This window comes from Hyperolius riggenbachi, chromosome 1, assembly GCF_040937935.1.
Source record: "Hyperolius riggenbachi isolate aHypRig1 chromosome 1, aHypRig1.pri, whole genome shotgun sequence".
In the NCBI taxonomy this organism is placed as follows: domain Eukaryota; kingdom Metazoa; phylum Chordata; class Amphibia; order Anura; family Hyperoliidae; genus Hyperolius; species Hyperolius riggenbachi.
Genome location: NC_090646.1, coordinates 94,275,348 through 94,298,736, shown reverse-complemented (window position 1 = coordinate 94,298,736; position 23,389 = coordinate 94,275,348). Strand labels below are relative to the sequence as shown.

General features: G+C 44.6%; 1 protein-coding gene across 1 annotated transcript in view; it reads left to right on the top strand.

Annotated features, from left to right (window-relative positions):
• Window positions 1-18,657, top strand: part of LOC137545765 (beta-1,4-galactosyltransferase 1-like) — a 61,300-nt gene extending 42,643 nt beyond the window's left edge. The window contains exons 6-7 of the mRNA XM_068267361.1: window positions 10,835-10,939; window positions 18,501-18,657. Coding sequence (XP_068123462.1) covers window positions 10,835-10,939; window positions 18,501-18,645 — 250 coding nt within the window. The 3' untranslated portion in view covers window positions 18,646-18,657. The remainder of the gene's footprint in view (window positions 1-10,834; window positions 10,940-18,500) is intronic.
• Window positions 18,658-23,389: the final 4,732 nt, after the last annotated feature.

Sequence of the window (23,389 nt, the reverse complement as noted above, 5' to 3'; positions counted from 1 at the left end):
TTATTTAAAAAAAAAAAAAAAAACAACAGATACTTATCTAAGGAAAAAGAAGGTTCTGGGTCTTAATGAGCCTTCCCGTTCCTCTCTTGGTCCCTGTGTTCCAGCGCAAGCTCCTCCGTTCCTGCCGTGGGAGGCTTTGGAAGTCTTTTGGAGTCTTCTCCCAAAGACAGCGGCTCTGCGGTGTGAATACGTGAGACAGCTTGCTTGCGCATTTACAGTATGAAGCGGCCCATCTTCGAGAGCACCAGGGGCGGATCTAGGGGGGGGCAGGCGGGTCTCTTGCCCCAGGCGCAGTTTGTTGAATTCTTAAAAAGGCGGCAACATTTGGATGGGGAATGGCAGTTTAGGCGCCAAAACCTGATCTTTAGGCGCCAAAACTGGATGGGGAATGGCAGTTTAGACGCCAAACAGGGCCGGCGCTACCATTAAGGCAAAGGAGGCAGCTGCCCCAGGGCCCCAGAGCTTGTAGGGGCCCCCAGTGGCTACAAGAGGAAAAAAAAAATTCAAATCGGCCTTATAGTTTTTGAGAAAATCGATTTTAAAGTTTCAAAGGAAAAAATAAATAAATACACATTTAAAAACCTGCCGATTTGAATGGTTATTAGCAAATCCACCTTAAATGCTAGAAACCCTAAATTTGCAGGATATGTTAAGGAGATCATTAGGAATAAGAGGAAAAAACAATTTTTCAAAAAGACCTTATAGTTTTTGAGAAAATCGATTTTAAAGTTGAAGGAAAAAAGTATACTTTTTAAATGCGGTAAATGTCACTTTTAGTAGCAAACCTAACGGTAGTGTAATTTTACATGCATCAAACAAAAGCGCAATAAATTTCCTGACGGGGTTTCCAGGGGGTCTATACGCAGCCGCATCGCTTTGGCCAGGGATCGCTATAGAGCCGCAATATGGCTGTATGAAGATCCCTGGCATTTTTTCCTATTTTCCCAATTTTTTTTTTTATGTTTAGAGTGTGGGAATTTAAAAAAAAAAAATTATGTGGGGTCCCCCCTCCTGAAACTTTTTAACCCCTTGTCCCCCATGCTGGCTGGGATAGCCAGAATGTGGAGCTCCGACCGATTGGGACTTCACACCCTGTTATACCAGCTGGAAAAAAAGGTCCCCTAATGCCGATTTTTGTTCCCGGGGTATATGTTGGGGGGGGCCCCCAGGTTTATTTTGCCCTTGGGCCCCATTGTTGCTTAAACCGGCCCTGCCAAAACCTGATCTTTAGGCGCCAAAACTGGATGGGGAATGGCAGTTTAGGCGCAAAACCTGACCTTTAGGCGCCAAAACCTGACCTTGCCCCAGGCGCAACTTGGTCTAGATTCGTCCCTGGAGAGCACTCAGGATTTCAAAGCCTTGCAAAGCCTCGGGCAGCAGCAGAGAGCAGTGTCCGACCCATCGGTTGGAGACTGCTAACGGGGAATCCAGCGCGGGGACTGTGAGAGAAACGGAAAGACTCATTAGGACCCAGAGCCTTCCCTTTCCTTCGGGAAGTACGGTATCTTTTTTTTTTAATTACTTCAGACTCTCTTTAAGATAAGTTACAGTTTGGAAAGGAAAAAAAAAGCCCAATTAGGGCCACCTCTCGAATTTTGGTCTAAAATATAAGCCAAATGCACTTAACTCAAACCACACATCCTAATGTACAGTAAATGCCTTTCCAATAACTAACCCTAACCTCATCCCCAGTATTATCAAATGCTGCCCAGGAGTCGGGACCCACCACAGTAACCGTACTGCACCTTTTCAACTGAGACACCTTGGCCAGTAATGCCAGATGTCAGCAATTAGGATTCTCAACAGGGTCAGTCATCACCTCAGGTTTCATTCATGAAGAACTGGGCCATCACTACTGAACTTTCACCTTCCTCTGTCCCCCACTCTCCTTCAATGCCTGCTTAGGTATAATAGATGATGCAAAGTACAACTGGTGGCGCCGTAGTATGGCAGCCACGGCTCTCCAGACATTGTCATCGCTACTTTCCAGAACCTGTATAAGCCAAAACCATAACCCCTCTTTGTACTTGGCGAAATAAATGATTCTGATTCTTCCTAATGCCTAGCCCAAACTTTCCCCAATATAAAATCTCTCCACATGCCTGACTCCAACCTCCCATCCTGATGAAAATGTCTTCCTAATAACTAATCTTACTGAATTTGGAAAATAAAAGTCTAAAATACCGAGTGCGATATTTGTCAACCTATTTTTTTTTTACCTTGTTCAGCAATACAACTAGTAAACACCAGCACCCATACAGTTTATGCGATATCAGACTTTTTAATATACATTATAGCAGATACTTGTCATTTTTCAAACAATGAGTCTATGGCTGCACCCAGCTGAGGCCCAATTCCCTTGCCAAAGGCCTTGCTCTGAAACATTTCAGATAAAAGAGAAAAAAAACTTTAATTGTTGCTACAGTTTTCTGTAGGCTTGGTAGGTTATCAAGATTCACAGGAGAAAATGAGCACAGAAAATTGATTTGTCAGATAATGATACTCAAAGGCAGGGGCGTAGCAATAGGGGTTGCAGAGGTAGCGACCGCATCGGGGCCCTTGGGCCAGAGGGGCCCCATGGGGCCCTTCCTCAACCAAAGCATTAGCGGTTTATTGGTCCTGTGGTGGTAATAATCACCTCTATAGATGCTTTGAATCGTAGTAATCATTAACAAACTGTTCCCCATCCGATTCTTGCACCTCTAATACTATGTATGACCAAGGCAGGTTTTGTTGCGGCGTATCAAGTGTTATATATAGAGTGCTGGGAGGGGCCCCATGTAAAACTCACACCGGGGCCCATAGCTCCAAAGCTACGCCACTGCTCAAAGGTCAAGCAAAATGAGGTACACTCATACAGCAATCTGCCAATTAAATTCCAAGATATAATAATAATGTAAATAAGAATAAGAAACTGGTTTGGAATAAATACTGTTCCATTAATCTGATTTGAGTTACCATCGTTTGGTCTTTTAAAATGGCCTTGATAAGGCCTGGGAATGTTAGTGTAAATTGTTACCCCTGTGGTAAGTGTTCATTCATTGTAAACAAAAAAAAAACTGTCACTTCCTGCTGGCTTAAAATGCTGTGATTCAGTGTTCTAAGCAGACAGGAGACTGTGTGGTGGGGACGTCTCGTGGGCAAAAAAGAATATAACATACAAAATAATAAAATAATGTAATTTGATCTCTTAGCTGTGTCTGCACAGAAATGCAGCAGTCTTGCTAGACATAGCTAATATGTAAACACAGGATGTTAACCATTTCTGTGCTTCCATGAAACCAGGAGGTAGACACACTGCAGATTTATTGCAGGAGTTATGCAAGCTGTAACAAACAAATGTTTTTCTGTAAAGGTTATTATGCTGTTGTCTATCTTTTAGAGCAGAGAGGATGTTCTCAATTCAGGTCCACTTTAAAGGACTATACATAAATTGTTACTATAGGGACATTGTAATAGGCACACAATTTAAATAACCCTTTAAATAACCAATTTAAATAATTTGTAATAACCGAGACAAATGGGCAAATAATATATGTGGGATTTATCTATAGTAACATGCTTTCTTTTAAAACTGTAGTGGCTGAAAACTAAGAAATAATAATTTTTTTTTCATTTTTTTTTTCACCTTATTCCCTTTAAAATGCATACAAAATAAAATAATTCTTAGCAAAGAGTAGTACCCTAAGAAAACCTAATTTGTGAGAATAAAATAAAAACGTATAGATCATTTAGAAGTGATAAGTGATAAAGAAATTGCCAAATAAATGAAAGCGCTGAAATGTGAAAATTGCTCTGGATTTTAATATTACAGAACCACAATAATTACAATATTACAATATTACAGAGCCACAATAATCCAACATGCATACAGACTGTTTTGGATTGGTTGATCCTCATCAGTGCATGGCATAGATTAATGTGGCTTTATGGAGTAGAGCTTGAAACACCCAGAGGTACAGAGCACCCAGCAAGCTCATGGTGAACCAGAACTCATTGGAATGTGGAAGGGACTACAATAGACCTAAAAGCCCCCCTACTAAAATGCATGGAAAACAAGTTTGCTTTCTTAAAACAGAGAACATTTGCGATAATTGAGGTTGGAGTGAGCTCCGAGATGCATATATTCAGCAGTGATGCCCTGGGAGACAGCTTGGAGCTCACTCCAACCTGAATTATTGCAAATGCTTTCTGTTTTAAGAAAGCAAACTTTTGTTTTCCATGCATTTTAGTAGGGGGGCTTACACACTCCTAGGAGGGCCAGTGGGTCGATAGTTGCCTTCAGTCTTTGGTCCAGAGACTCCCTGGTTATTTACGTGACACAACGCATCTGTTGAACAGCCTGGATCCTATACGATGGGAAAATCACTACTCATGGGTTACAATGGATGTGAATTCACTTTATTCATCTACTAGCTGATTGCCCGGCGTTGCCCGGGTATGTATTTGGCTGGTGTTAGCTCCGCCTACTTTTTCTAACCCTAACACACAATTACTCACTGACCAAGTTTGTGAGCTTTGCGGTCTTTGGTATCAATAATCTGCTTTGAAATGAAACAAATCTGATTGGCTGTGTGTGGCTCCACCCCCTTTTCTGAATTTGAACCCCAGTCACCCAATAACCAACTGTACCAGGTTTGAGGCCTGTGCCATTAACAGTTCAAGAATGGTAGCAATTAAATATTCCCCTTGAAAAGCAACAGGTGAAGTTTGATTCACTTTTGTAGGCTCCACCCACTTTTCTGAATATTAATCCCAGTCACCCAGTGACCAACTGTGCAAAGTTTAAAAACCCTGCTATTAACAGAATGGCTGCAGTATACATTTTCCCAGTGAAATTTGTATTTGTCTCCACCCACTGATGACCCGGCGTTGCCTGTGTATGTATTTGACTGGTGTTGGCTCCGCCCACTTTCTAACCCTAACACTCAAACACTCAATGACAAAGTTTGTGAGCTTTGGGGTCCTTGGCATCAATAATTTGTATATTTCCATAGAAATTAAACAAATCAGATAGGCTGTTTGTGGCTCCACCCCTCTCCAGCATTTGAACCCCAGTCACCCAATGACCAACTGTAGCAGGTTTGAGGCATCTACTATTAGCAGTGTGAAAATGGCAGCAATTTAAATATTCCACTTGAAAATCAACAGGTGAATTTTGATTGGCTATTATAGGCTCCACCCACTTCCCTGAATATTAATCTCAGTCACTCAGTGACCATCTGGGCAAAGATTAGGAACCCTGAAATAAACAGTGTAAGAAGGGCTGCAGTTTACACTTTCCCAGTGTAATTTGTTTTGGCTCCGCCCACTTTTTGTAACCTGGACACAAAGTCACTACTCAATGCCCAAGTTTGAGAGTTTTGGGGGTCCTTGGCATCAATAATTTGTATTTTCCCATGAAATGAAACAAATCTGATGCACTGTTTGTGGCTCTGTCCCCTTTTCTGAATTTGAACCTCAGTGACCCAATGACCAACTGTATCAGGTTTGAGGCTTGTGCCATTAACAGTGCAAGAATGGCAGCAATTTTTATATTCTCCTCGAAAAGTGACATGTGATTTTTGATTGGCATTTTTAGGCTCCACCCACTTTTATGAATATTAATCCCAGTCACCCAGTAACAATTAACTGTGAAGAAGGGCTGCAGTTTACAATTTACCAGAAAAATCTGTTTTTAACTCCACCCACTTTTTGTAACCTTGACACACAGTCACTACTCAATGACCAAGTTTGTGAGCTTTTGGGTTCCTGGCATCAAAATTGTGCTAATGGAAGCAGTTTATCCAGCAAAGAAATCTGGCTGTTTTTGGCTCCGCCCATTTACTAAATTTGAACCCCGAACACTTAACAACTGACTGTAGCAGGTTTGAGGCCTCTGCTATTAACAGTGTGAGAATGGCTGCAGTTTCAATATTCCCCTTGAAAATCAATAGGTGAATTTTGATTGGCTGTTGTAGGCTCCACCTACTTTTCCGAATATTAATCCTAGTCACCCAGTGACCAACTGTGTGAAGTTTGAGAACCCTGTCATTAACAGTGTAAGAAAAACTGCAGTTTACATTTCCCCATGTAAAAAGTTAGTTGTTTTTGGCTCCACCCACTATTTCTAATCTTGACATACAGTCACTTAATGACCAAGTTTATGATGTTAGGCCTCTGCCATTAAGAGAGCATGAATGGCAGCAATGTAAATATTCCCCTTGAAAATCAAAAGGTGAATTTTGATTGGCTGCTGTAGGCTCCACCCACTTTTCTGAATATTATATCCCAGTCACCCAGTGGCCAACTGGGTCACGTTTGAGAACCCTGCCAATAACAGAATGGCTGAAATCAATCTAACAAATCTGATTGGCTGTTTGTGGTTCCACCCCTTTAGTGAATTTGGACCCCAGTCATCCAATGACTGACTGTATCAGGTTTGAGGCCTCTGCCACTAACAGTGTAAGAATGGTAGCAATGTGAATATTCCCTTTGAAAATCAATAGGTACATTTTGATTGGCTGTTGTAGGCTCCACCCAGATTTCTGAATATCCATCCAAGTCACCCAGTGGCCAATTGTGTAAAGTTTGGGAACCCTGCAATGTAAAAAATGAAGTCGTTGGCACCGCCCACTTTTTTTCTAACCTTGACATACAGTCACTCAATTATCAAGTTTATCAGCTTTGGGGTCCTTGGTATCAATACTTTGTATATTCCCATTGAAAAATAAACAAATCTGTCTGTTTGTGGCTCCGCCCCCTTCCTGAATTTGGACCCTAGTAACCCAGTGACCAACTGTACCAGGTTTGAGGCATCTGCTTTTACCAGTATAAGAGAATGGTAGCAGATGAAATATTCCCTTTGAAAATCAAAAGGTGAATTTTTATTGGCTGTTGTAGGCTCCACCCACCTTCCAAATCCTTAATCTGTCAACCAATGACCAACTGTGCAAAGTTTGAGAACCCTGCCATTAACGGTTTAAAAATGGTTGCAGTTTATATTTTCCCAGTAAAAGTTCTTTTGGCTCCGCCCACTTTTTGAAACTTTGACACACAGTCACTCAATGACCAAGTTTGTGAGCTGTCAGGTTCCTGGCATCAAAAATGTGTGAATGGAAGCAGTTTATCCACCAAGGAAATCTGATTGGCTGTATGTGGCCCCGCCCCTTTAGTGAATTTGGACCCCAGTCACCCAATGACCGACTGTAGCAAATTTGAAGCCTCTGCCATTAACAGTGTAAGAATAGCAGCAGTTCAAATATTCCCCTTGAAAATCAATAGGTGAATTTTGATTGGCTGTTATAGGCTCCACCCATTTTCTTGAATATTAATCGCATTCACCCAGTGACCAAGTGTGGCAAGTTTGAGAACCCTGCGATTAACAGTCTAAGAATGGCTGCCGTTTACATTTACCCATTTAAAATGAACGGCTGAAATTTGATTGGCTGTTTTATGCTCCACCCCCTTTTCCTGGATTTGCAACCTCGGTCACCAAGTGACCAACTGTGCCAAGTGTGGGGACTCTGGCTTGATTACTGTGAGAATGGCAGTCTTTTACATTTTTTCCATTGACTTGAATGGGTGGAATCTGATTTGCTGTTTTTAGCTCCGCCCACGTGTGCAGGGGGGCCGCGAGACCCCCAGAACATATCATCCCAGGCAGTAAGGGATCTGTGTACCAAGTTTCGTTCAAATCGGTCAAGCCGTTTTCGCGTGATCGCGGCACATACACACACACACACACACATACACACACACACACACACACACATACATCCGATTTTATATATATAGATTCCCCTATGATAGGGCTCTCCAGGCTTTGGACTTCCACATCCGTAGATACAGCTCCTTTTCTGTGGATCTGGGGAGCTTCCTCATGTTGGCGGTAGATCATCTGTTGACCCACAATTATTTTATGTTTGATGAGGTTTTCTATCTCCAGAGATGCGGAGCTTCTATGGGAGCCAAGTTCTCCCCATCCCTAGCGAACTTGTATATGGGATGGTGGGAGGAGCTCTGCATCTTTGGAGCGGAGAACCCCTTTAGTGAGTTTATTTTTTGGTATAGTCGATATATAGAGGATCTGCTGCTGATATGGGGGGGGGGCTCCCGGATCTTGTCACACATTTTCTTACTTATTGTAATGATAATGACCTCAATTTGTCATTTACTATTTGTTGTGACCCCTCAGAGGTCAACTATTTGGATTTGACCCTGTGTGGCTCACTGACATCAAATAGAATAGTTACCAAAACTTATCGTAAGGCCTGTGCAGGAAATTCCTTACTCCTGGCAACCAGTTGCCATCCCAAACACACCTTGAGGGCGATCCCCTATGGTGAATTATTGAGAGCAGCCAGAAACTGCTCCAATTCTAGGGATGTGGAGAGTGAGCTGGCTTTGGTGGAGCGGCGACTTCAGGATAGGGGCTATGACCGCAGCTTAATCAAAAGAGCTAAAAAACAAGTGTACAACAAGAACCGCATGGAACTGCTGCACACAGGTTCTGATTGCAGACCGGGATGTAAAAAGAGGGGATTGACTCTTACAACCCCATATAGTTTAGAATACAACCAAATTGTTAATATAGTCAAGAAATACTTACCCATTCTGCACTCGGACCCAAAACTCCATGAAATTCTGGGACAAGGTTGCAGTTTTTCTGCGTGTCGGGCCCCTACCCTGGGGTCCCAGCTCTCCCCAAGCCTTTTCTCCAGTTTAGAGAAAAGGGTCCCCACGTGGTTAACCTACACAGGCTCTTTCAAATGTGGGTACAATACCTGCAGGTACTGTACCGTGCATGGTGCAACCCGAGAGATAGTCTCCACCTCTAATGGGATGAAATTTCGGATGAAGCAATATATAAATTGCAACACAAATTATGTGGTCTATCTTGTCGGTTGCACCATTTGCAAGTTACAGTATGTAGGTTGTACCACACGACCTCTACGTCAACGCATCTCCGAACATTACAACTGAGCCTCCAGATGCCTCAGGAACAGGTCTTACATCTCTCAGGTTTCTAGTGTGTCCAAGCATTTTCTGAATGCACATCAGGGAGATATGAGGGGTTTTGTTTTCCAAACCAGGGGTGGAGAGGGTCATGCGTTCTGCTAGAGGGGGAGATTTGTACAGGGTTTTACGAAAGAGAGAGGCTTTTTGGATTTGGAAATTGGGGACACGGATTCCTCAGGGGTTAAATTCCAGAATGGACGTTATTTTAACATATGACTTTAGTCTATAATGTTATAATAATTCTGGATTTTTGCCAGCATTTGGGCTTGAACTCTGCTGTTACTATTTTTGCCATGTTTGTTTTTTTAGTGTATCTGGATAATTTGACATAGTATTGTTATGCTTGTTACTGTGTATGTAACATTTTATGCCATTTCATATTTTGGCTTCTGCCTTTTTAATGTGGAGTTATATATATGTGTGTTACTTTAAGGCCTTCGGCCACACCTCCCTCCCTCTTTGGGGTGGGACGGCACTGGACTATTTAAACTGGAGCATTGTAACAATGTGTAAGCTATGATTAAGGGGCCATGAGCTCCGATACGCGTGAGCTTTTTTAACTTTTTGTACCCACTGATGCAACAATAAACGGAGAACTTCTTTCACCCAGCCATTGGTGCAGCGGAATTTTCTTTTCTACTGGTTGCTGAGCTTACAAGTTCCTGCCTCCCTTTGGCTTATCTGTGTGTGGATGTTGCGGGTCCTCTCCTGTTGTGCTTCCTAGGAGTTCTGGTTCACCATGAGCTTGCTGGGTACTCTGTACCTGATGGAATCTTCAGACTGTTTCCAACAAATGAAAAAAAATCATACACCTTTCCTGTTTTATGAAATGTATTTATTTGTACAGACTTCACTTGCATAATGTAAAATTGACAAATGTAAAGTCATGCATTTTGGGCGTACCAATGGTCTAGCACCATACAAAATAAATGGGATACAGTTGGGAACATCAAACTTGGAGAAGGACTTAGGAGTACTCATCGACAACAAGTTAAATAATCGTACTCAATGCCAAGCCGCTGCAGCTAAAGCGAACAAAATTTTGGGATGCATTAAAAGGGAAATAAAAACTCGAGATGCTAGCATAATATTGCCCCTGTTTAACTCTCTAGTAAGGCCACATCTGGAATATGGAATTCAGTGCTGGGCACCACATTACAAAAAAGATATTGCAGTTTTAGAGCAGGTGCAGAGACGAGCTACAAAATTGATACGTGGGATGGAAGGTCTCGCTTACCAAGAAAGGTTAGATAAACTGGGTTTATTTAGTCTAGAGAAAAGACGCCTTAGAGGAGATCTAATTAACATGTATAAATACATTAGAGGGCAATATAATAGCTTGGCGGATGAGCTTTTTGTCCCTAGGCCTTCTCAAAGGACTAGAGGACATGAGCTGCGCATGGAGGAAAAACGTTTTAGCCATTTATTTAGGAAAGGGTTCTTTACAGTAAGAGTGGTTAAGATGTGGAATGCATTGCCACAGGAAGTCGTTATGGCAAACTCTATACCTGCATTTAAAGGGGGCTTAGATGCTTTCCTTGCGTTGAAAGACATCCATGGCTACAATTACTAGGTTATGCCTAATGATGTTGATCCAGGGATTTTATCTGATTGCCATCTGGAGTCAGGAAGGAATTTTTCCCATTTGGGGCTAATTGGACCATGCCTGGTGGGGTTTTTTTCGCCTTCCTCTGGATCAACAGGGGTATGTGGGGGACGGGCTGGAGTTGTACTTTGTACTGGTTGAACTCGATGGACGTATGTCTTTTTTCAGCCAAAATAACTATGTAACTATATAATAAATTACTGATATTTTGCATTATTCTTGCTATAGGGTCATTGCTATGGGAATGAGTATAGAACGGCCTACTCAAGAGATTGCAAAAGCAAAAGCATTTGTTCACGGAAGAGATACAGGAAATGAGCGCAACGTAAAAACGTACGTAAAATGATGCAAGGTTTAAAAGTTCCACATTCAAAGCTTGTTCTGCTTATACATGAAATCTAGTAGTAAACCGAGAGCCAGATACACCTCTTTAACACACTAAACAGTAATATTAATGTATGGTATTTTATTTGTTAAAGTGTACCCAAGCAGAAGCTCAGGTACAATTCACATACTTACCTAAGAAGATGGAAGCCACTTGATCCAAATGAGGCTTCCCGTGGCATCCTCCAGTCCACCGTTGCTGCTCACGGACCCACCAACATTACCAGCAGGGGTTTGTCTCTTGTCTGTAATGTGATCAGGGCTGCACTTCTCTTCAAGCACAAGCATGGCCGTACTGCACCTGTGCCAGAAGAGCAGCATGGCCCTGGTCAACTGGGGGATTCCAGGCAGAGGCGGAGGACCAGAGTACAGTGTGGGAAGCTTCTGGAGGATCTCACTGCTTAGGCAAGTATTTAACTTTGACCCCGAAGTTCACCTTGGGTTCTCTTTAATGTTTACTGCTAATGTAACTATGTGATGGTAACAATCCCATGCATTGTAGTCCAAAAGTTACATACTTTTTCTGTATTAGCCCAGCCTATGTCATACTGCTGTTATAGAACAAGGTACAATCACGAGAGTGTCATTAGTAACAGAAACCTCCCTGGTAGACTCTCAGGGACTTGAGGATTCCCTTCAAGTTCCAGAAGTGAAAACGGCTAAACCAAAAAAAGGAAGTAAGAGAGTTCCTACTTAAAACGTAAAAAATATAGATATATTTCAGGCTTGCCAGGCTTCAGTAATACATGACATTTTTACTGATCCGGGAGTCCAGATCAAACTCAAGCCTTACTAAGTCCCGGAAACAAGGATACAAGCTGTGACAGATGAGGTTAAAAAAAATGCATGAACTAGGGGGTAATTAAGAAATCCAAAAGTAACTGGTCCAGTCCCATCATGTTAGTCCCCCACAAAATGTACCGTAGGGTTAGAGAAAGCCATATATCAGGAGTACACTATTAATCGGTGGGTTAGAGAAAGCCATATATCAGGAGTACACTATTAATCGTGGGGTAATAAAGCCTCAGTTAGTTAAAACAGAAGCCTTTTAAGAATTGCCATGGCCTACAAACATAAAACAGGTCAGAGCTTTTCTTTACAGGTTATTATAGGTAGTGATGTGCACTGTAGCTACAAGTATGGAGCTACTTGTAATCAAAATTTAAATTAGACAACGCTGCCCGCAGCAGAGGAAGGGTTAACTTATCCATGCCTCCACCTTAGCCGATGTGCTCCACTGGCTTTCCACATCGCATTCCACATTCGCATTTCATGTCTCCAGAGGCAGAAAAATGTTGGGTGCCAGGACATCTGTGCCTATAGGCTCCTATGATGTAAATCCGGGCCTGATAGAGAGGATTGTATTTGTATGTACTATATAGGGAGTGCCAAAGCTCAGCCAGGGGCTTTGCTAGCCCCAAAGATCAGTGGCACGTGCCCCGGATCTATTCTGGGCTGCCCCGGATGTCCCCCATGCAGAGTCAGCTGTGGTGCCTCAATGGCGGGCATGCTGGGAACTGTGGTGCATCAATCAGGGGTATGCTGGGTGCTGTGGTGCCTCTATGTGGGCATACTGGGTGCTGTGGTGCCATGCTGGGTACTGTGATGCCTTTATGGGGGCATGCAACCAGCTTTGGATCTTCTATGGGGCATGCTGGGAGTTGTGGTGCCTCAATTGGAGGCCCATGGGAGCATGGGAGGGGGTCCACTAGAAGGTCAGGGAATGCTATGGGGAAGCTGCCAGACAACCTGGCGGCAGGCCGGCCCGCCCAGCAGAAAGCCAGACCAGCCAGCACAGAAGCCAAGTAACTCTGCCTAGTTATGTTTAAGTGGCACTGCCAACTTTTGTGATACACTCCATTTTTTTTTAATTAACCACCTGAGTGGTATGGACAAGCTGATCTCGTCCATACCGCCGCAGGGGATCGCATGGCCCCGGGTGGGGGTTTTTTGTAACAAAAATTGCTTTATATCATGTAGCTAGCACTTGGCTAGCTATATGTGTCCCCCGATCGCAGCCGGGACCCTCTGATCCCCATGATCGTCGCCCTTATACATACCTCCCCCCGGAACCCGCGATGGCGCAGCCTCTCCAATAGCCTCCAGGCGTCGCTATGGGGAGGATCAGGACTGCGCATGACGTCAGACGTCATGTCCGATCGTTGCCATAGCGACGACAGAAGCTGTTCGGGGAAGTTGCGGTTCTCGCGGGATCACGGCTAGGTAAATATAGCCGGCAGCGATCGGGGGGATCAGAGCGGTGCCGGGGAACTAGGGGCACATGTGTAGCTAGCCTAGCGCTATCTACACTACAACTAATTTAAAGCAAATATTCCCCTCACGCGGACGCATGTCCGCATAAATTGAACGCCAGGGAGGTTAATGGAGAGGGGGCTTCATCCAACATTTTGCGGGGCTGGCCTACTAAGATCGATGTTAAGTTCATGTAAATATTGCTCCCCCCATGACCACACCCACATTCTGGTGCATGGTCACACCTATTTTCCGGCTGGAGTTACCAAAAGTGCCCCAGATCTCTTAGGATCCTAGCAACGCCCCTGAACACATTGTTACACATGGTATTGTTTTGTTTCTTCTTTATTGCACCTGTTTATAGTTGTAAATAGCACCAATAAATGCACCACTGCTTGAGAGATAACAACTGTTTTCAATATGTATTACAGTCAAAATAGTGTTAGTTGTGTTGGGAATTGACATAGGCAAAACTGTTCAGCACCCAGCCCAAAATTCAAAACCTCAAAGTTGTTGAAGTCAATGGTGGGAGTGAAAACCCCAAAAGAGTATCAAATAAAGTTTTGTGTCCTTCATTACTGCTATAGCTTCTTCTTAGCCAATCAACACTTTTGTTGTCATAAGGCTGCCCAAACAGAGGTTTATTTGCAATACTGACCCATTCCTGTGACTTAAAGAGGAACTCCAGTGAAAATAATGTAATAAAAAAGTGCTTCATTTTTACAATACCTATGTATAAATGTTTTAGTCAGTGTTTGCCCATTGTAAAATCTTTTTAATCCCTGATTTACATTCTACAATCAATTAACCCTTCGCACTCTCACATGCAAATGTTCAAACAAATGCATTCACAGATTTACTCATCCAGGCACAACTGTTATCCCTACAGCTAAATTAAAAGCCAGGGTTTTAGTTCACAGAAGAATGCATTTTTATGCTTAGTCACCTATACTGCGTAGAAGTACCCAGGTAAACATAGGTGTCCTAACTCTGGCCCTGTAACATGCATAGTGCAGACATGCAAACACATTCATTGCATCAAACCTATCAATGGATTAGGAGCACACATCCTAATTTCCTCTCCTGGGAAAGACAGTGCATCTTACCAATCGCACAAGGGAGCTAACGTTATGTGTCCATGTGCACCATGCACATACACCAGCATAAGCTGTGTGCATGCTGACAAACATACAGGGGAAGGAGGGAGTGCACCGAATTGGACCCTAGCCACAGGGGTCAATGATAAGAATAAACATACATATATCCAGGCACATCGCCTCTAGTTAGGACATTAAATAATTATTAGGGAAAGGGAGGTGCTGAAGGGGGTGTGGCTAGAAACAGCAAAAATCAATTAACCCTTCGCACTCTCACATGCAAATGTTCAAACAAATGCATTCACAGATTTACTCATCCAGGCACAACTGTTATTCCTACAGCTAAATTAAAAGCCAGGGTTTTAGTTCACAGAAGAATGCATTCTTATGCTTAGTCACCTATACTGCGTAGAAGTACCCAGGTAAACATGTGTTTGCATGTCTGCACTATGCATGTTACAGGGCCAGAGTTAGGACACCTATGTTTACCTGGGTACTTCTACGCACGATGTGCCTGGATATATGTATGTTTATTCTTATCTTTGACCCCTGTGGCTAGGGTCCAATTCGGTGCACTCCCTCCTTCCCCTGTATGTTTGTCAGCATGCACACAGCTTATGCTGGTGTATGCGCATGGTGCACATGGACACATAACGTTAGCTCCCTTGTGCGATTGGTAAGATGCACTGTCTTTCCCAGGAGAGGAAGTTAGGATGTGTGCTCCTAATCCATTGATAGGTTTGATGCAATGAATGTGTTTGCATGTCTGCACTATGCATGTTACAGGGCCAGAGTTAGGACACCTATGTTTACCTGGGTACTTCTACGCACCCCCTTCAGCACCTCCCTTTCCCTAATAATTTATTTAATGTCCTAACTAGAGGCGATGTGCCTGGATATATGTATGTTTATTCTGATTTACATTCTGACATTTATAACATGGTGACATTTTTACTGTTGGCAGGTGGGTGTTGTAGCTGCTGCATGCTTTTTTGGCAGTTGGAAACAGCTGTAAACAGCTATTTCCCACAATACAGACAGGAAACTGCCAGGAGTACCACGGTCCTCAGAGTTTCTTGTGGGAGGAGTTTCACCACAATATCAGTCATACAGCGCCCCCTAATGGTCTGTTTGTGAAAAGGAATAGATTTCTCATGTAAAAGGGGATATCCGCTACTGATTGTGATGAAGTTCAATTCTTGGTCGGAGTTTCTCTTTAAGTATCTCCTTTAAAATAGCCTTGTATAATTTAGTCCTGGGCCATGCTTTAATTGATCAATTGCTCTCACCAGTCACCATTTTTTTAAATAAATATTTTTTTTTATTAAAATGGTATTAAATCACGTACAAGCACATATCACATTTATAGAAATTTACAGATATGCATGAAACAACCTACATCTGTCACAATGCTTAAAGAGACTCTGAAGCGAGAATAAATCTCGCTTCAGAGCTCATAGTTAGCAGGGGCATGTGTGCCCCTGCTAAACCGCCGCTATTGAGCCGCTAAACGGGGGTCCCTTCACCCCCAACTCATCCCCCGCAAGACTTGGTCGCAGATTTGGTCGTTCCAGGAGGCAGGGCTAACGGCTGCAGCCCTGCCTCCAGTCGCGTCTATCAGCGGCGCATCGCCGCCTCTCCCCCACCCCTCTCAGTGAAGGAAAACTGAGAGGGGCGGGGGAGAGGCAGAGATACGCGCTGACAGACACGCGTGGGGCAGGGCTGCGGCGGATAGCCCTGCCCCAACCAGGAAGCGCTCCCCCGCTGCACCGAGGGGATTTGGGGGTGAAGGGACCCCCGTTTAGCAGCGCGATAGCGGCGGTTTAGCAGGGGCACACATGCCCCTGCTAACTATGAGGTCTGAAGCGAGATTTATTCTCGCTTCAGACTCTCTTTAAAGGACCACTGTCATGAAAAATGGTAACATTTAAAATACATACAAACTTAAAGGATCAAAAATGTGTAAAATGTAAAATACATGTGAACACATACTTAAAAGAAGTAGCTTTCTCCCAGGGTAAAATACACTATAATAATCCTACTAATATTATAAATGAGAAAGTTCCGATGTTTGGAGGTTTGGATGTTTGTTACTCAATCACGCAAAAATGGCTGAACGGATTTGAATGAAATTTGTCACACACATAGTACATTATGTGGAATAACATACAGGGTACTTATTATCCCCATAATCAAAAAGTGGGCGGAGACAAATACAAATTTCACTGGGAAGATGTAAACTGCAGCCATTCTTACACTGTTAATGGTAGGGTTCTTAAACGTTGCACAGTTTGTCACTGGGTAACTGGGATTAATATTCAGAAAAGGGGTGGAGCCTACAAAAGCCAATCAAAATTCACCAAATGATTTCTAAGGGGAATATGTAATTGCTGCTATTCTTACACTGTTAATGGCACAAGCCTCAAACCTGGTACAGTTGGTCATTGGTTGACTGGGGTTCAAATTCAGAAAAGGGGGTGGAGCCACAAACAGCCAATCAGATTTTTTTAATTTCAATGAAAATTATTGATGCCAAAGGCCGCAAAGCTCTCAAACTTTGTCATTGAGTAATTGTGTGTTAGAGTTAGAAAAAGCGGCCACAGCAAACACCAGTCAAATACATACCCGGACAACACCGGGACATCAGTGGGTGGGGAAAAATACAAATGTCACTGGGAAAATGTAAACTGCAGCCATTCTTACACTGTTAATGGTAGGGTTCTCAAACTTTGCACAGTTGGTCACTGGGTGACTGGAATTAATATTCATAAAAGAGGGTGAAGCCTACAAAAAGTCAATCAAAATTACCCTATTGATTTTCAAGGGGAATATTTACATTGCTGCCATTCTTGCACTGTTAATGGCACAGGCCTCAAACCTGGTACAGTTGGTCATTGGGTGACTAATGTTCAAATTCAGAAAAGGGGGTGGAGCCACAAACAGCCAATCAGATTTGTTTAATTTCAAAGTAAATTATTGATTCCAAAGACCGCAAAGCTCACAAACTAGGTAATTGAGTAAATTGTGTGTTAGGGTTAGAAAAAGTGGGCGGAGCCAACACCAGCCAAATACATATCAACGCAACGCCGGGCCATCAGCTATGAAAATATAAAAATAAAAATTTCCCTTGTCAATGTCACAGTAGTTAGTAAAAATCTAACAGGTTTTATACTAGTCTTGCCACGGGGGATTCTTAGGCTTTTCTTTATTTTCCAAAACACTTACTGTATAGCAGTTGCTCAGTCTAACTGCCAGAAAAGTGTACAGTCAGTAGGGTGCCTGCAAAGCAAAGAAAAACCACACCGAGATTTTGGTGCAGCTGGCGCCATCATAGGCCGTTATAGAAATTATGGCTTAAGCGGTGCTCAGACGGTAATTTGGGCGCCGTCAAAAGACAAAGACCAAATTACTTTAATCACTTAAAGTGAACCTTAAGTCAACCCAAAAAAATGAGTTTTACTCACATGGGGCTTCCAATAGCCCCTGCAGCTGTCCGGTGCCCTCGCCGTGTCCCTCCGATCCTCCTGTCCCTGCCGGCAGCCACTTCGGGTTTCACTGTCAGGAGCCGACAGGCTGGGAACGCAAGTGATTCTTTGCGTTCCCTGCCACAATAGCTCCCTCTATGCTGCTATAGCTGCTATAATAGATTTCAGCTAGCATCATCCTTAACCAGTTAAAAATAGCATAATTTGGCCACCAGCAGTGGCATAATAAATAGATACAATAAAGAATTAAAATACAGGAAACACTAAGAATCTCCCATGAGGAGATTGGCTAGTCTAAAATGTGTCAGATCTGCCAGTAACATAGGAAAAAGTATTTTCTTTTAATTAAAATAGTGCATTTTTCTCTGGGAGAAAGTAACTTATAAGTATGCGTACACATGTATTTTATATTTTATAATTTTTTTCAATAGTAGTCCTTTAAAATATACCTTTATAGCTACACAATGTTTCAAGCATTATGCTCCATTAGAAAAATGCACATTTCCCTAATCTCTTTTGCTAATAGCATTTTATAAGGACAAGTAAGAAGAACTGCTAGTATGGTTAGGAAGGATTTAATTTTTATATAAATATTTTACAGCACTCTTCTGCTTATCGGTATATACTATATAGTTAAACAGATTTCCCTCTTTTTTCCTTTTTTTTTTTTACTAGTATACCTCTGATTAGAAAAGCAAAAGAACGCATGAAAAGAGATGGCCTAAATTCCCTGGATTACAAAGTTATCAGTATTACTAAACACAGACTTTATACTAAAATAACTGTGGACATTGGACTTCCCGAGGGACATCTCTTCTAGAAGGACATAGTTGTTGCCTTGAAGCCTCTTCCCGAGGGACATCTCTTCTAGAAGGACATAAATGTTGCCTTGAAGCCTGGGATAATATGGATGAGCTGTTCTGTTTATAAGACTGAGACTACATCAAGTCGAAAACTGAGACTTATTGAAAGTTTTAGGGTGGCTTTAAGCCCCATTCACACTAGAGCGTTTTGCCGCGATTTTGCAAAACGCTCAAACGCTGGCGCTTTTTAAAAGCGGTGGCGTAATGAAACCCTATGGGCCCGTGCTTACTTGGGCGATTTGCGCTAAAATCGCTGCAAATCGCCCCAAAACGGGCAAAAACGTGAAACGCAAACGCGTCGCCTGCCCCATTTTCAGGCGATTTCCCGGCGATCGCGTTTCAGTGCTATAGAAGCGCTAAACGCAATTGCGGCAAAATCGCCGCAGTGTTCAGTGATTTTTCCACGTGAAATCGAGGAAAAATCACTCCTGCAAAACGCCGGCAAAAATCGCCGGCGTTTTGTAAGTGTGAATGGGACCTTACACCTGGCCATAGCATTCGTGGTGCAATGCTCCGCCCCATCCATCACATCCCACTGCAATGCAAAAAACTTAATTCATATGACCATGTGGCAGATTACACCAACAGGGTGATATGCATAGCGCCGCCCCCGGCACGCCCCCACCACCCCTCACCGCCACTTGCTGCTTGATGTACTCCCTGCTGGACTAGAGGTACATCACTGGGATTGCTGGATTTTCCCATCGTATTCCATCGTTCCAGGTACCGTGCCATACCACCAAATGCCAGCATATGTAAAATTGTTGTTGCGTTAACGGTAATGCAATGCACACTTGCAAAACAAGTGTAAAAGGAGCCTTATGAAAATGTGAAAGCATTTTAGCTTTGGCCTCTGATCATTGTGTGTGAGCTGGAGACACTGAGTTTAGGATTGCTGTTGGACCGCTGCCATCCTGCCAGTTCCATAAAAATGCATAAAAAGTTGAAAACTTCAACACTAGAAAATAAAACAGCAGAGGTCACCTTTGTACAGGGAACACAAACATCAGCATGTACTGGTACTTTATAATGTTTAATGGATCGTAAACCTGGGCATCTATGCTCCAGTAAGCTATTATTTTAAATGGAGTGTAGAGTACTGTGGTCATTCCAACATTGAGATCCCTTGCAACTTTTATTTCTTAAATATATAAATTATATTTATTTTTTATACAGAATTGAGTTGTTTCTGTTTACAGATCTGTAGTTTCATAAGTTGTGAACATTGTTATAAATAGGATAAATTCATAAATGATTAACACAAACACATTTTTCACACATTCACAATTTTGAGATGCAACAGAAATCAGTTAGCAACAATAGAAGGACAATTCTGTATGTAGAGATTTTGGGGGGGTATTTGGGAAACTGGCCAAATTAAACAATTGTAAAAATTGTGCACAATGGCCCATACTCACGGGCTACAATTGTCACCCGTGAGTATGCGCCGTCGCACGGGCGCGCACCCCGAACTGTCGCCCGTCGCTGATGTCGCCAGGCGATTGGCGCGGTCAATCGCCTGGCGACAGTCGCCGCCGCAACTCCGCCACAACTGTCGCTAGCCCGCGTGAGTACGCGGACTAGCGACAGCAACCTCCATTGAGGTATACGGAGCTTCCGGCGTGGGGAGGAGGAACGTCGGCGACAGCTTCCGTCGCGCCGCTGGTCCCTCTTCCGCGTGTGTACGCGGAGGGACCTGGCGAGGAGCTGTCGCCGGCCTGTCGCCCACACGCTAACGTGTGCTGGCGACAGGCCCTAGAAGTTGCCCGTGAGTATGGGCCATAAGTTCTTACCTCTGGGTTTATAACTCATAGGTGGCTGCCAAGCTGGGGGTGGGCTGCGGTGGGAGCAGACACAAGACAAGATCCAAGTGCACCCCCCCATTCTTCCCATCCCAGCCGTCACACACTGATTGCTAGGTGCCTCAGTGCCCCCAACCCCCCTAACACCTTAACCACTTAACGACCAGCTAACGCCGACAGGCGGCGGCTGGTCGTTTGTGGTTTTACATGGAAATGGCCGCTTCCATGTCAGTTCACGGAGGGTGTCTCCGTAAATAGCCTCCAATTGCGGCTCGCAGGCTAATTGTAAACACGCGGGGAAGAAATCCCAGCTGTTTACATCAATATGGGGCTGCTGCGAAAGGATATTGGTGATACCCGGCCTCTGATTGGCCAGGGATCGCCGCCGTGTGATAGGCTGAAGCCTATCAGAGGCGGCGCAGGACGCATCGTCGTCCTGTGCCAGCCAGCAAAGGAGAGGTAGGGAGGGAAGGAGAGGGAGGGAGGAATCACGCTGCGGTGGGGGGCTTTGAGGAGCCTCCCCGCTCGCCCACACAGAGATCAGACCCCCCCAGCAGTTCATCCCCCTAGTGGGGAAAAAAGGGGGGAAGTCTGATCGCCCTGCTACAAACACGATCTGTGCTGCGGGCTGGAGAGCCCACGCAGCGCAGATCACTCACAACAGCCCTGGTCCTTAAAGTGAACCTTAAGTCTGAAAAAAAAAGTTTTACTCACCTGGGGCTTTCCTCTGCTTCCTGCAGCTGATTGGTGCCCTCGCCGTGTGTGTCCCTCTGATCTTCCTGTCCCCGCCGGCGGCCACTTCTGGTTTCGCTGTCACCGGCCGTCAGGCTGGGAACACGAGTGATTTTTCGCGTTCCCAGCCACAATATCTCCCCCTATGCTGCTATTGCAATAGCAGCGGCAAGGAAGGGCACTGATCAGCTGCAAGGGGCTGAGGAAAGCCCCAGGTGAGTAGAACTCTTTTTTTTTCAGAGTTAAGGTTCACTTTAAAGAGAACCCGAGGTGGGAATTACTAATACTATTGGGGCACAGAGGCTGGTTGTGCACACTAAGACCAGCCTCTGTTGCCCCATCGTGTGCCTCCATGTCCCCCCTGCTCGCCGCTATAGACCCCGCAGTGCTGGCGACACGCAGTGTGTCGCCAGCACAATGTTTACCTTAGCGCTGTCTGTCAGCACCGCTCCCCCGCATCGGCGCACCCACCCGTGTCCCTTCCCTCCCGCTGATAGGAGAGAAGTGACGCGGGCGGGTAGCGGCGATGCGGAGGAGGCGGGGGAGCGGCGCTGACTGACAGCGCTAAGGTAAACATTGTGCTGGCGACACGCTGCGTGTCGCCAGCACTGCGGGGTCTATAGCGGCGAGCAGGGGGGACATGGAGGCACACGATGGGGCAACAGAGGCTGGTCTTAGTGTGCACAACCAGCCTCTGTGCCCCAATAGTAGTAGTAATTCCCACCTCGGGTTCTCTTTAAGTAGGGTTGCCAGGTCGGCTGATGGAGAAAACCGGACAGGGGGTGGAGTTAGGGGCGGAGTCAGAAGCGCACTTTTATGTAGGGGCTAAGCAATGGGCTTTTTAAAAAATGTTTTTTACAGTATTTATATCGCACTGACATCTTCTGCAGCACATTACAGAGTACATAGCCATGTCACTAACTGTCCTCACCAGTACATGCACATAAGAGACCACTTTTCACCAGTAAATGCACATAATAAGAGACCGCTTTTCACCAGTAAATGCACATAATAAGAGACAGAGCAGAAAACTATTACAAAACTGGAAAACTATGCAAATAATGCAATAGTTGCCCCCAGCATAGGTTAGATAGGTAGGTGCCCCCAGTATAGGTCATTTAGGTAGGTGTCTCCAATATAGGTAGCCAGTATAGTTGTCACCTGTATTATAGGCTAGCTAGGTAGGTAGGTGCCCCCAATACAGGTTAGATAAGTGCCCCCAGTATAGGTTAGATAAATAGATGCCCCCCCCCAGTATAGGTTAGATAGGTAGCTGCACCCCAGTATAGGTTAGATAGGTAGGTGCCCCTCAGTATACGTTAGATAGGTAGGTGCCCCCCAGTATAGGTTAGATTAGGTAGCTGCCCCCCCTTCCAGTATAGGCTAGATTAGACAGGTGCCCCCCAGTATAGGTTAGATAGGTAGCTGCCCCCCCGCATAGGTTAGATTAGGTAGGTGCCCCCCAGTATAGGTTAGATAGGTAGCTGCCCCCAAGTGTAAGTTAGATAGGTAGCTGCCCCCCAGTGTAGGTTAGATTAGGTAGGTGCCCCCCAGCGTAGGTTAGATTAGGTAGATGCCCCCCAGGATAGGTTAGATAGGTAGCTGCCCCCCAGCGTAGGTTAGATTAGGTAGGTGCCCCCCAGGATAGGTTAGATAGGTAGCTGCCCCCCAGCGTAGGTTAGATTAGGTAGGTGCCCCCCAGGATAGGTTAGATAGGTAGCTGCCCCCCAGCGTAGGTTAGATTAGGTAGGTGCCCCCCAGGATAGGTTAGATAGGTAGCTGTCCCCCATAATGGAGGGGGGAGCCGGAGCCGCGGGGAGGGCAACCCGACCTCTCCCTCCCTCTCCCGGGCCGCCCTCCGTGCTCCCCCCTCAGATGTATAGTGAGCAGCAGCAGTCAGGGAGGGAGCGCTGTATACAACATACCTCCCTGGCTCCAAGCGCTGCTCTCTCGTCGCCGGTCTTCTCCCATCTGCCTACACGCGTATACATATGCTGCTTCCGGCTAAACAGGAAGCAGCGTGTGTATAAGCGTGTATGCAGAGAGGAGAAGACCGGCGGCGAGAGAGCAGCGCTTGGAGCCAGGGAGGTATGTTGTATACAGCGCTCCCTCCCTGGCTGCTGGGGCTAGAAACGGGCATGGGCAAAAGGCATAAAACCGGACATCT